Source organism: Myotis davidii, unplaced genomic scaffold (genome assembly GCF_000327345.1).
Source record: "Myotis davidii unplaced genomic scaffold, ASM32734v1 scaffold11, whole genome shotgun sequence".
NCBI classification, from domain to species: domain Eukaryota; kingdom Metazoa; phylum Chordata; class Mammalia; order Chiroptera; family Vespertilionidae; genus Myotis; species Myotis davidii.
The window spans coordinates 2,401,340-2,415,182 of NW_006285791.1; the positions used below are offsets into that span (position 1 = coordinate 2,401,340).

Sequence of the window (13,843 nt, forward strand, 5' to 3'; positions counted from 1 at the left end):
TCTGTCCTCTGAGTCACTTGGATTTAAAAACCTTCATATTTAGAAAAGACTTTGGTCATTCTATCAAGGTTGAATGAACGTGAGTAGATAACTGCTTCCTGCTAGGCCACTGATCTGAGGAGGGGAAAATCTGGTCTAATTTGCTTATAAGTCTGCCTTAATATTTTAAATTGAAGCTAGTGGAATGATTTAGGAGGAGTTTCACTTAGTTTCTGTAAGCAAAGGGCTAATTTTATTGATTCATTTTTTATTCCTTCAGATGGAAGTGCTACATCAGATTAAAAGTGATCACGTTTCTTTTAATCTTATTCTTTTTCTTGTATTGCTGTTCTTTGAGTTTGGTATTTCTTCTATGGCATCAGTAATAATTCCTCCATCTTTTCTTCTGTGTTCAAAATGTGGATGTTACCCACGCCCTCTCTTTAATAACTTACTTCTCATGGCTTTGTCATTCACCTTTCATCTCCTTGTTAATTATTCCTGTCTTTCTCTAACTCTTATTTTTCTTTTTGGAACTAATTCCACTTTAGCTGCCAACTGGATAATTTCACCTTGGTTTCCCCTACTGATACACTTAACCAAATACATGTGAAACAGAGTTCAGTTTCTTTTCTTTATTCAACCACTTCTTTCCGCTGGATTCCTGTTGTTCATAGCAATACCGCTTCATGGGTTATTCAGACCGAGCTTTGACTCTGTTTCTAGTTTACCACCAGGTTCTATCAGTTCTTTCATTCTAGTTTCTCCCTAGTCCTTTTCCTTTCCTTCTCATTGCTATTGTTGTTTCCTAGCTGAGCAAGCACAGTCTTGCTCAGAACTTTCAATTCTCCAGTTTAAAGTATTCAAGCTCTTATATCTAGTTTCTACCTACTAGTCTGTGAATCCCTTGAGGAGGAAGTTCTAGCTCAGAGCTGCTCAAAGTGTGGTCCTCTGGCCTGTTCTGGCAATCCAACTATTTGCTACTTTTCCATAGCAAGATATGTATAGAAATTGAGACAACATTTTAGAAATATACAGTGATTCAGCATTGCCACAATATCCAAGTAAGCTCATAAAAGTATATTCATTTCATTGTACAGGGAACAGACTAGTTTCCATGTTGGTGAACTCGCATGGTGAGCTGCTTGTGGTGTGAATTGCATGCTGATCGTGTACACAGTGACTACATATCAGTCTATGTCATAGACTCTATGACATCAGAAGTTTAGAAAATAGGTCTTTCACCATAGTAACTGGGAAGCACTGCTCTTATTGGTTCTTGATCCACCAGAGTTAGCTCTTAGCAGATCAGTGTTAATTGATAAGTATTAATTGACTAGTCCACTTTCATAGCCATATTCTCACTTGCCTCACATACTCTGCGCTATTTATGTATGATGTTCACCCCATGCCCTTTTCTTCAGTCCAGAAGCCATCCTGCTGCTTCCTCGGGACCGTTTTCTTCTCCCATTTATATTTTTTCAATTCTGCCTACCTTTGGGATTCAGATGTGATGTTTCCTCTTCCATGCATCTTTTTTGACCATTCTCTGAATTTTATACATCATTTATGGCACTTATTACTTACTTGTAGTCCTTATACTTTATATATGAAAGCATTTATGATTTTTCCTTACTAAATTTCAGAAGCTGTTGAAAGACACCTTGTTTTATTTATTTCTTAAGAGCATAAAGCCTTAAGTCATCGTCATCATTATCACCATAGTCTTTCACTGTTTGCAAAGTAATGTTCAATGTTCAGTGTTTATGAAATAGATAAAATGACTGTGTTCTTTGAGGGGATTGTTGGAAGGAAATTTTAACCATATTTTGACTCTTTAGAAGTTTATTGTAAATAGTTGTATTATTGTGTGAGCCTGAAAACTTTTGATATTTGAATCCTGGTAAGACTTGGCAATTTAAACCAAACAGTGGGAATGTTAACTTCCTTTTTTGTCTCTTCATTAAACCAACTATTTAATTATTTTAGTATTACTACAGTGAAATTGTGGGGGTAGCTATTTCAAGTGAACATGATAATGCCACATTACAAAGATAATATAAAGTGTAGAATAGGGAGATCATGGGATATAGATTTCAGTTCTTGCAGTCTTTTATATCCAAAATGAGATTTGTTTTTTTCTTTTTATTCTGCATGCATATTCTGGAATCTAGCCAGCATTTGGAAATAGTCAAAAGCTGGGATGAGGCCAGTTTTTTAATCTTACAACCTGGAATGAAAAAGAGAAGGAGCCAAAAACATCCTCTTGGGGGCATTTGAAGAGGCCATATGCTGTACTTGCGGGTTGACGAATCCTCACTCTGTGCTGTCACTAATCCTGTGTGTCAGTGGCTTTATGCTATTCCTATTAATAATTTAGTCCATCATTTTATTTTCATTTTCAAAGGTCAGAAATTCTATCAGAGAGCGCTGGGCTTTTTTCAAAGCTCAAGCCTTAATATTAATGCTCTTCTAACCCAAGTGCACAGTCTCAGTATTTTGTTCTCATTACAAAGAGCAGTAGAGGGCTCTTGTTTGTAAAGAAGTTGGGCATAGCCTAGCAAGCTGGGAATTGGGATTTTCATCTGTTTTTCTCCCCTTTGAAGCTAAATGTGTCTTTGTTATATCAGTTTCTAGTCCCCATTCCTGTGTACTTACCTTCTTGGCAGCTCATCCCCAGCCACTTCAGCCCATTAGCTATCTGGTTCTCGTGGCTGAGATTCTGCCAGCCTTTCCCTGTGCCCTGCTCCATTCTAGACTTGTTGCTCTCCACTGTTGTCCTTCATTTTATAATTTCTCAATGAATCCTAGATGCCAATTTTAGTATTTTCTGCTGTCTGCTCTTTCAAGCAATATTTTAAAGATACAGTTTTGGTAATCAGTTCTTGGTTCTGAGCCTGTTGAAATCCAGATATTTGCATCCCAGTCTCTGGTGCATATGTGGCTCTCATTCATTATTTTTCTTTCCAAGTTCACCCTTTAATTCTTTCATATATGACTGCTCATCTACCTGCTCGCTATAGTCAGTGCAGCTGTAATGTGCTTATTGGGCTGTTCTGGGTTTTGTTTCTTGTATTCTTTCAACCAAATTCTATGGAAATAAATGAATTTCTTTCCTCTTGAAATGAATTAAGGTAAAATCATGCATTTCCTCCAGCCTTAAGGGTCTAAGTTGTGTTTCAGAATATATTGCCAAGATTAAGACCTCATGGAGTTGCAGCTAAAGATAACCAGAGAATCTGGCCTGTTAAGGAAGGCTAGATGGTGAGATTAAAGAAATCCTAAAGGACTAGAATATAATGCGACTGGAGTCCCTTCTTCTTATCTCACCGTATTAGGGCGTAGCTATTTATTTGTAGTGTTGCTGTTAATTATAGTCTCTATTTGTGTCCTTTTCCTCTCAAGACTGAACATAATTAAGAAGTTAATAGCAGATGAAGTGGACTTTCTCCAGCATGTCACTCAGCTTGATCTGCGTGACAATAAGCTTGGTGATCTAGATGCCATGATTTTCAACAACATTGAAGTTTTACACTGTGAAAGGAATCAACTGGTGACGTTAAACATCTGTGGCTATTTCCTCAAAGCACTCTATGCCTCTTCTAATGGTATGTAACATAGACCACATCAAAGTTTCTCAACTGGTTCCAAGAATTTTTTCAGTGCCATCATCTCGGCCTTGCTTTGATATTTCTTTAGTAAAATAAGTGTCAAATTTTGCTAAGATAAAAAATCACAAAAGAAAAACTCTGGTTTGGTACTTAAAGGAATCAAAATTTTATTCCTAATTCGTTTTTGTCATATTGTGATATTTAGATAAGTTGCTCCCACTTTTGATTGGGCACCGCTGCTTGAAAGGAAGTGGGGAGAAGGTGACTATTTCTTGAGCTACCTTGTTAATGACAGTAAATCTGGAACCTTGATTTAATCCTGGAGAGTGAAAGCAAAGGAATCCATTGTGGATTTTACTCAGGGTCTCAGATTTTGTGCTCCACTGACGAAGTCACCTTAAGAAAAAACCTAAATTATATACCCACAAGCACACCACAAAGCAAGAGTCTTACTTATTTAACAAGCTCTCTTTTTTAGAATTTGGAAATCATGGCCATTCTGATCAAGAAATGGTCATTGGGGCATATATTTGCTAATGTGAAGACTTTAGTTCCTACCAGCATGAATGAAAACAAGTACTTACTACTAAGAGTTAAGCAGAATGTTTAACAAAGCACTTGTTTTATGCATAGTGTAGTATATGAGTTCTAAAGGATAAGGAATTTTTAAAAATGAGTTTGCTGTCATCACATTGGAAAAATAAGCCAAATCTTAAACAGCTCCAGGCCACTGAAGGGTTACAGGATTTGGATAGTCATAGGCACAAAGTAGGTGTCGAAGAAGAAAGAATCCGAATGTGGTGTGCTTGGCAGATGGGAGAAGACAGGGGGGTCTGAACTCTTTGGAGTGGTAAGAAATAATTATGGGATGCATGGCTTGGAGTCCTGGTGAAGCTTTGAAGAGGCATGTGATGGAAGTGACACTATAGGACCGTTAACATGAAAGTAGTGTGCAGAGTGCATTTGTGGGAGAAGAGTGGAACCACCCACTCCTGCTCAGGTTATTGTAGTGGTCTTCACTGAGCTGATAGGAATTGTCAATCAGGACTACAAATGTTGATTTGAGACTTAGAGGTGGTACCTGAAACTGTGGAAGTAAGGTAACTGGAAAAGAGAAGATGGTAAAAGTAGACTTACAAACCCTTCCACGTAGCTGGTGCCAGAATAGAAAATCAGGTGAGAACTGACCCTGTGATTAGAAACTACTGTGTCCCCAAAACAAAGCCTTACGTGGACAGTGGTGACACGTTTCATATAATTTTGAGGAAGGGTTCTCAATCTGAGTATGTCATTTGTAGTCCTCAGAACGTTATTTGTGGTCCTCAGGAATGCTGTTTCAGTAAAGTGAAAAAGGCAAAAGCCAAGATTCATTTGGTTTTATGAAAGGAACACTGAATGTTAAAAACAACAACACAGTATTCATACAGTTCCTCTTCCAGATAAAATTTAGCATGCCTAACAATAGGAGAACCACAGTAAGTGGATGGGATTGAGGTAGGAAAGTAGAACAAGTGATTCATTTTAAACCTTGAGTAAGATCTTGTGATTAAATTAGAAGTTCTCTGTCCTTTCCTGGAGTTTCAAAGTAGAACAGATGGACATATTGTACTTCCTAGCCTAAACAAACAATGGAGAAAAAAGCACAGTAATGATATTCTGCACACAAAGAGGCTCTGTGTCACTTGAATGGTAACGCTTTTGTGTTCCTTTCCCCCTCCTAGAACTTGTTCAGCTTGATGTTTACCCAGTTCCGAATTATCTGTTCTACATGGACGTTTCAAGGTAAGAAGCCAAGGCTTAGAATGCTCTAGAATTGGATTGAAAATCACTTAGAGAATTCTGTCTGAGCATATGCATACAAACTTTTTATGTTTTCAAGATAAATAATACAAATTAAATTCAAAAGTTTTTACTTACCCTCTGAAAATGTATATAAATATCTGTCCATTAAAATACTACATTTGTGTATATAGTTCAAGCCAGAAGAATCAAGGTATTATGCTGATGGGGATGGCAATTTGCACACCAAGGCTTGGGTTTGGAAGATTAGTGAGTTCGGGTCATGTGGTTAGAAGATCCAGTAGTTCTTTAATTATATTAACCTCATCTTCATATCTTTCTCCAAAATGATGTTGATTTTATTAAAAAAATAATGTATTATATTTCTTTGATTTTCTTCCCCTTCCTCTTTGTTATTTTGTACATATATCTCCTTGCTAAGAACCCTTAGAAAGTAGCCACAAAGCTTCCAAAGTAGTATTTCCATGCCGCCTACTCATTTTTCTCAGTTTATTTGTGAATAAGCTCACCATCTCACTTTTTATACTAATGCACTACTCCAGTCCCCAAAAATATTATACAAGACTTTTTCCTGAAAACATAAAGTACGTATTTACACAAATTAAACTTTAATAATCTTAACACACTAAAATTGAAAACTAACTTTTAACATAATTCCAAACAAAATACCCCATACTTTCTGAACAGCCACAGTATTTGGGAGGATATGGTCCTCTCAAAGTGCCACTGTTAACTCATTTCAGTGTGTAAATCGGATATGTTAATGATATGCTCAATCATAGTTACATAAGAATGTGTTTGAATTTAGCTATTGTGAGAATTATTATTACAATTTTCTTAGAAACCTATAAAATCCTTTATAAGTAGTAGTGCTTCATGCATTTCCTACTAAATTCATGTCAATAGTTTTAAAGTACTTGAAATTCAGTATTATCTGGTTATTATTCTTTTTTTTCTATTAGCATTAGTTGTTATCTTCATCTTTTAAATAAGAACAGCACTGTAGTGGAGTTTGCAAGAAAAGATTTATTTTGAAAAGTTTTATTTAAGAGCATTGGCCATGGAGTGAATCTACTTTCCCTTTATTTATAGTATGTAATTAGCAACTGGTTCCCATTGAAGCCCCTAAGTGAGACAGAATTGGAAACTCTTACATCATGCTTATTCCTTAAGTCCCCACGTAAATGCCATTCCCCTTCTTTGTAACTCTCATGTCCAGAATCTTCACTGTAGTGTGCCTCTCCCTCAGTCACCTTCAAACCATGGGACTTTGTGTTAGAAAACCTCTGATTCCCCTCAGATAGCCCTGAGTATTTCAGTCTCCTCCCTTTGTGTGAGTATTTATGTTATCTGAAGGAAGTGAGCCATCATCCAAAATGGTGTTTATTAGGTCCTTAGAGCTCCTCAAGTTCATAGTTCCACACTTGCAGGAGTTTTATTGCTATGATGAGGTTGCTTATACTGAGAGGCACTTCTACTCTCCTGTCTTACTCAGATGTGGTTAATTACTACAAAATAAAATCATTAATATATCAGTCTTTAGGGCTCCAAAGCCAGAACCTGATGTGCCCATATAGACCCTAAGCAGAAAATAATGCATGTTTTTTGTATTTTAATTGAAAGGTTGATAAAATAGCAAAAATAACATGATTTTTAAGCCTCACATAATGCCATCACTTCAATATCACAACTATTTTCACTTTTGCTCTCATATAATCCTTGTCCCAGGCATTTTATTTTTCCGGAATGTGGGTCTGTTTTTAAATAATAATAGTCTTAACGTCCATACCATTTTAGATTCCTTGTGCCTGGTCATTTTACATTTTTTTTTAAGTGAAAGGTTAACTAACCACCTATAATTAGGGAGACATTCAAATATAATAAATTTGTGTAGGAACAGGTCAATTCATATAATAATTAAAGTCATGATTATTTTAGTTCACTTGTTTCTGGTAGTTATAATTACCACCTGATGCCTAAGTAAATGTTTTCAGATAATTCTGAGCGTTAAGGGCCAGGGCACTTGCACTGCTGCCATCTTTCCATTTCTCTGTGGTTGTGCTTTCATGATGCCTAATGGAGTTGAGAACTATTTCAGTGTTAAGGGTGAAATGTAAATTGGAAAATAAAACTTTTATGCCATTTGACTGTTCAACTTAAATAGACGTGTATGCTTGTTCGTTTCCAATCTAAGACCTCCTCTTCCTAAACTTGAGTGGGTTTATAGAATTTTCAGAAAAGCGATTCTGGGAGCCAAAGTAAAAAAAAGAAAAAGAAAAGAAAAGACTTTAAAAATGATGTAACTATGTCCTTTCCTATTTTTTTTCCTTCTTATTCCTTATCACAATTTTGCTTCTAGATTAAGATGAGTATTCATATCCTTTGGATTTATACTCTCTGAAATTGGTATTTCATTTGAAGTTTTATTTAGTCTATGTAATTATTTTGAGTTTCAAACTATGTTTTAGGCCACATTCCGATCAAAGAAAACTATTGTATATTCTTATATTTAGGAACTGCTTGGAAAATGTGCCTGAGTGGGTATGTGAAAGCCGAAAGCTAGAAGTTTTAGATATTGGCCATAATCAAATATGTGAACTTCCTGCACGGTAAGTATGACAGATTGAGTTAGAGAATCTCAAATTAGATAAGCAGTTGTAAAAATTTCTGATTCAGTGTTTAACTTGTTACTAGGAACCTCTAAAAGAGTTTTTTTTATGTGTGTTTATTTTTTCCTTTTTATAAAGTTCATTGGGGTGACCTGGTTAACAAAATTATACAGATTTCAGGTGCACAATACCATTGTATTGTATGTTCACCACCCCAAGTGAAGTCTCCTCCCATCACCATTTATCTCCCCTATATCTTCCTGCACCTTCCTCTAAAAGAGCTTTTTAATGCTTATTTTTTAAACCTAATCTTTAGTATCTTTACTGCATGTGGTGTCTTCAAGTTATAAACTTCCTTCGAGAAGAGTTAAGTGAGGCTTTGACTCTCTGTCAGACTTTTCAAAGTAATGCAGTGGGTGGTTCCTGGTAGAGATTTTTAAATAAGCTGCAATTTTCAGAGACGCGGCAAATAGTACGATTAGTGACTCTTTGATCTTCACTCTTTCAGAATCCTCCCCTTCGGTCCATTAACTTGACATGTCTACCTTACTCACAAACAATGTTTGGTTTTCCTTGAACATAACTTAGGGTGAGAAAAGATTATTAGATTATTAAACCTAAAAAGAGCAAACTAGATTCTTTTTTATTTCATAATTTTCACTTTAATGCCAAGATTTCAAAAACAGCCATGTGATGATGTCTAATAGACATAGACATCTTCAAGTTAACTAATTGCGGTACAAAGTATTTTGGGGCTGTTAGTGACTAGCCATGCAATCAATAACTGGAAGAGCAATCTGTCCTCATGCTGGCCTGTGGACTTTCTGTGATGATTGAATGGAGTACTCTGTGCTATCCAGTGTACTATCCACTAACCATATGTGACTGTTGAGCACTTGAAATGTGGCTACAGTGACTGAGGAACTGAATTTTAAATTTTATTTCATTTTAATTAATTTAAATTTAAGTAGCCATTTGTGACTAGTGGCTGCTACAGCTCAGATCTAGCTATTTGCACCATTCTCAGTCAATCACTGAACAAAGGAAGTCAGTTGTTTCTAACTATGTATAGTCAAAAAATATCAATGAAAATACTGTAAAAATATGTCACTATTTTGGATTTAAGTTTACTTTAGGTGCATGATCTTTAAAGGTATGTGATTGGTATTCCTATAGTCTCTTATAAAGAACAAAGATGATGACATATACATGCTTGGTAAGCCTAATAAAGGCATTAAGAGTTCAGTTGCTTAATATGTAGTCACTACCATTAGCCAAGGGTCAGGTGAGCAATTGAAATGTGACTATTCCTAATTGAGAAGTGCTGAATTAGAAAATATACACATATATCAATAATGTTGTATATTAATTACATGTTAAAATAATATTTTGGATATGTTGAGTCAAATAGAAAGTACTATAAGAATTAACTTACCTAAATCTTTTCATCTTTAATTTTAAATTATGTATGTGGCTTGCCTTATGTTTCTGTTGGATAACACTGTGTTAGAATATAATGCTCATAAAGAAAATCATGGTTTACATTTTCAATTCCCGGAAAACTCAGTTCATTTTACTTTTTCATCCATACATAATACCCATAAAGTCAATCCATTTGAAAATGCTTTCTGCTTAGAGTTTTATGTTGACTGAGCATTTAGGTGACTCAGTGCAGCTCATCACCATTATCAGCAGAAGGTTTGGTGATGTGCCCTGTGGACAGCATTGTGTATGTGAGTGTGTGCGCAGGGCAGGGGGTGCTTTTAGAAGACAAATAGCAAAGATGAAAACAAGCTACTACTAAATAGGGGGAAAAAATTTGTTAAAAAATCTTTTCTAATCTTCTTTTCTATTTTTTCTGTTTTGTTCCCCATTCTAACCACCCCAATCCAGCAGATATAGCATATTGGAGTCTGAGGCCTTTGTTTCACTGTCAGCTACAACAAAGATATATACATAAAACAACAAATAAATTCAATATAACAGATATTTTATCAAATTATCCCCCAGAGTTTCCTTTGATTTGTTCTACATTAGTACAGGCCTTTTGGGGGAATGAAACAAATGTTTATTCAAAGCAAATCCCAAATGCTCTATTGTCAGGGAATTTAAACAGTGTTTGTTTTTGTGTGTTTCTGTTTTTAACCCGTGGGACAAACACAGTATGTATTGTTTTCTCATTTATGGTGACGTTTAGTTGCAAACTTTGGATTAGCCCATCATTGATCTAACATTTTAGACAAGATAGTGATTCATTAGAAGTTGACTTACTATTCAAGCCCTGTTTATCAAAGTGTATGAAGGGTTTGACAAAACAGAAATTAATATTTAGAAGTGGAAATGTACTAAAAAGAAAAGGAGGTATTTTAGTGCTTAGTATCCAGAAGAATTGAACTAAATCCAGTAATTAGCATTTAATACTCATTTTAGTTATCAAATCTACTTTTTTATTTGGAAAAATCAGGATAAAGATTTTGTCATCAAATTATCCATCTATTTAAGGATAAAGTGTGTGTGTGTGTGTGTGTGTGTGTGTGTGTGTGTCTGTGTATAACTAATAAACAACCCAATTCTAAATTCCACTGCAAGGCAGTAAAATTGGTGAAGCAGATCCTGAATTATTGGGTTGAGTGACCATGACAGAGACCCTGTGTTAACTGTGACTGACAGTCCTAGATAATGTCTTGTCACATTGATATCTAAACCTGCCAAGTGAGGCATGTTAGATGTCATTAATGTTGACCTGTGTTGTCACAGCATTGGAACAGTTTCTGGTATCTTTGTGAGCGAAGAATCTGGTTTTAATATTTAAAGTGAATAAAGTTATGGCTGTAACATAGAGTGGTTTTAACAGCGGATGTCAGTGAGTGAGGTCACAATGGTGGGAAATGGTCTGTGGGTTAGGAAGCCTCATTCTTTGACAGCAGTGTAAATGAATTCTCTTTCTGAAGTGATCCTGATGCATATCATAGCCTTACTTTCCCACAGGCCCCAGATTTCTGTATTGGAACCCATGGTTTGTTTTATTCTCTACAACTGTTGATGTCTGGCATAAAGTGTACTTTTTAGATTAAGTATTCATCATTTATTGCAGTTTTGATAATCCACAGAAGAAACACACAACCAATTTTCCAAAGAGCTCTTTAGGGCACAGCAGAAAATAATGGATTAAGGCATTCTGTTTTCTTTAGGAGGGAGTGTCTACTTTGGTCAGGGTTAAAGCAAAGAGAAAACAAAAATATACACAGGGAAGTGAGGAAAGGGAGAAATAATTATGATTGTGAAATGCAACTGAGGAAAAATGTAACATTTTCCCAGTTGGCATTTGTAAAAGATTAATTGGATAGACGGATCATTTATTGAATGTTGATCCTATAGGTAAAATTGTTTAACTGCATTTATTTAGAATCTGTTGTGGGTAAAACAGTCCGAGTTCCGTGTGTATAAGACACAAGCCCTACCTTGAGAATCCTGCACCTTTTAAAGCTTGCCTTATGAACCTAGGAAGATTAGACTGCTCTCTTCCGAATCTTCTATGAAATGTGTCTTTCTCTTTCACTAAGTAGAGCTTCTTTGTTAAAATCCCTTTTCATAGTTTTTGCCACCCCCTTTTTTTGAAAGTATGGAAAATAAAGAAATATTAACAGCTCCAAGTTTGAGCTTCTGTTCAAGTGAATTTGCAGTTGCTCTGAGTGAATTTGTTTTTTGGAGAGATCGTTTTAAGCATTCTCCCACTCCTGTTCACTTTTTCGTATTTATCCCACGTTAGCTCTAAGTAAGTTTCCTTCTGTCTCTGTCCCTTGTTGCACAGCTTATTCTGTAACAGCAGTCTCCGGAAGCTGCTGGCGGGACACAACCAGCTGACGAGTCTACCTGAACGGCTAGAAAGAACCTCAGTGGAGGTCTTAGATGTGCAGCACAACCAGCTCCTGGAGCTGCCACCCAACCTGCTGATGAAGGCCGACAGGTAACACGGCGTGATTGTTTCGGTTATTCATCTGAGTTGTAAAATGCCCCCTCCTTAGCATTCTTGTCTCATGATCCGAGACCATTTTCGGGGGGTAGGGGAGTGTACAACTCCTAAGCATACCGCTGAATGAATTTTTACACATATTCTAAATGCCCTGTCACCACCACCCAGTCAGGCTGGAGAACATTTCTGGTACTCCTTTCCCTTTTCTTCCCCTTTCTCACTTTTAAAAGCATTTATTCTCTGCACTTAATAAGTTATAATGATTTTTGCTGGAATAATTATAGAGAAATAATGGAATTGTGAGAAAATGGGATTTTTATATGGTAATTGACCAGTGGTATATCATTCCTCTGGCAAAAAGAACAGTGTTTCAAGATCATTTAGCGAATTGTTCCTGCTTTTGCATTTATATCAAGTACAATGTGCAGGTAGCTCTAGACATGAGCTTTTTGTTGTTATGAATACTGTAGGATTTGATGTCTTCCCTGTGCAGAAATCTAAATTATGTTCTCACCTTGTATTTTCTTAACTTTAACTTAGGCAAACTTTGGGTGCAGCTTAATAATGAAAATACACTCAAACTGTAGAAGCAAGCAGGTAATGGATTCAAGTTTTAGGTTTCTTTGAGTGAGAGAATATAATTTCTGAATCTGGCTAAGTCTGCTAAGTTCATGGCTAATAGAGTAGGTACACAGTACTGAAACTCTCCAATAAATATTAATCGTCCCTTATTTATTTATGAGGATTTGTTTGGAAAAGGACAATGCTATGTATTTTTTATTCTATAGAAGTAGTCAGTAAGCAGTCTTGAGTGCCAGGGCGGGTCTAAAAACATGACCTTGAGGGCTCTTAGTGTAGTCAAGGAGACCGTTTTCATGTTTGATGTGTTTAAACAAGGCATTGAGTGGAGCAACACTAATTTACATTGTTCTATAGGTGATTTTGACTCCCCAGGTCTTAGAACCATTGTGTGAACTGACTTGTGACCCTGTGCAGGTCACTCTGAGTCTCGGTTTTCCCACGTTGCCTATTTCATAGTTCCCAAAAGGAATCTATAAATTGGCAAAGGGAGGGTTGTGTGAACTGGAATAGTCCTAGTAATGCAACATGGAAAATCCAGGACCTGAATTGGCCACTGGAAGAGGGCCATTGCTGTCATGGGGAGCAGAAGAGCTGAGCTGCAGTGTAAGCTAAAGGTATTTAGGCAGACATTCCCATAGTCTAGATAGTCAGGCCTATCCAGAGCCAGCTGTGTTTTGGAAATAGGTGCTAATGTGGGGGAACTAGCTGGCCTCTGTTGGTCTTGGGAAGAGGGCTGGCTGTGCTAAGTGCCTCTCTAGTACAGAAGGTTCTGGAGTAAGGGGTCTGGAATTAGAGAAAGCAAGCATCCTCCTGCTTTTATTTTATGAGAATAAAGCAAATGACTTCCCCGCCCCATTCCCCCTCCCCCCAAAAAAGGCTGAAATAGGAACTTTTTCAAGGAGACATTGCGGTGCATTTATTTTCCAACCAATATAATAGCCTCATCTCCATTCCAGTGTAGCAATTGATCTTATCAGTCAGGACTCAGAAAAGTTAAAGAGGTTGCTTCTCTTAACAGGCAGATAGGGTATGAAGAATGTGGGATAAACTGATTAGCTCTTTTTTTAAACAACATTTTATAATGATTCTCACCAAACTGTTCATGGCTTCTTAAAGGGTTAACACTTCTTCTACTTATCCCCTTTTCAAAACCTAAGTAACTGAGATTTTATCTACCTAAATATCTATATCCTATCTAAGAAAAGAGAAACATGGTAATTAGCCGTACGTCCGCTACACTTCCCATTGGCTAATCAGGGTGATATGCAAATTAACTGCCAGCCAAGATG

At 36.5% G+C, this 13,843-nt stretch overlaps 1 protein-coding gene across 1 annotated transcript in view; it reads left to right on the forward strand.

The window, feature by feature from the left end:
- PHLPP1 (PH domain and leucine rich repeat protein phosphatase 1) overlaps positions 1-13,843 on the forward strand; it is a 197,848-nt gene that overhangs the window by 149,156 nt on the left and 34,849 nt on the right. The window contains exons 7-11 of the mRNA XM_015559463.1: positions 260-341; positions 3,357-3,587; positions 5,312-5,372; positions 7,904-7,999; positions 11,811-11,966. Of these exons, the coding sequence (XP_015414949.1) occupies positions 260-341; positions 3,357-3,587; positions 5,312-5,372; positions 7,904-7,999; positions 11,811-11,966 (626 nt within the window). The remainder of the gene's footprint in view (positions 1-259; positions 342-3,356; positions 3,588-5,311; positions 5,373-7,903; positions 8,000-11,810; positions 11,967-13,843) is intronic.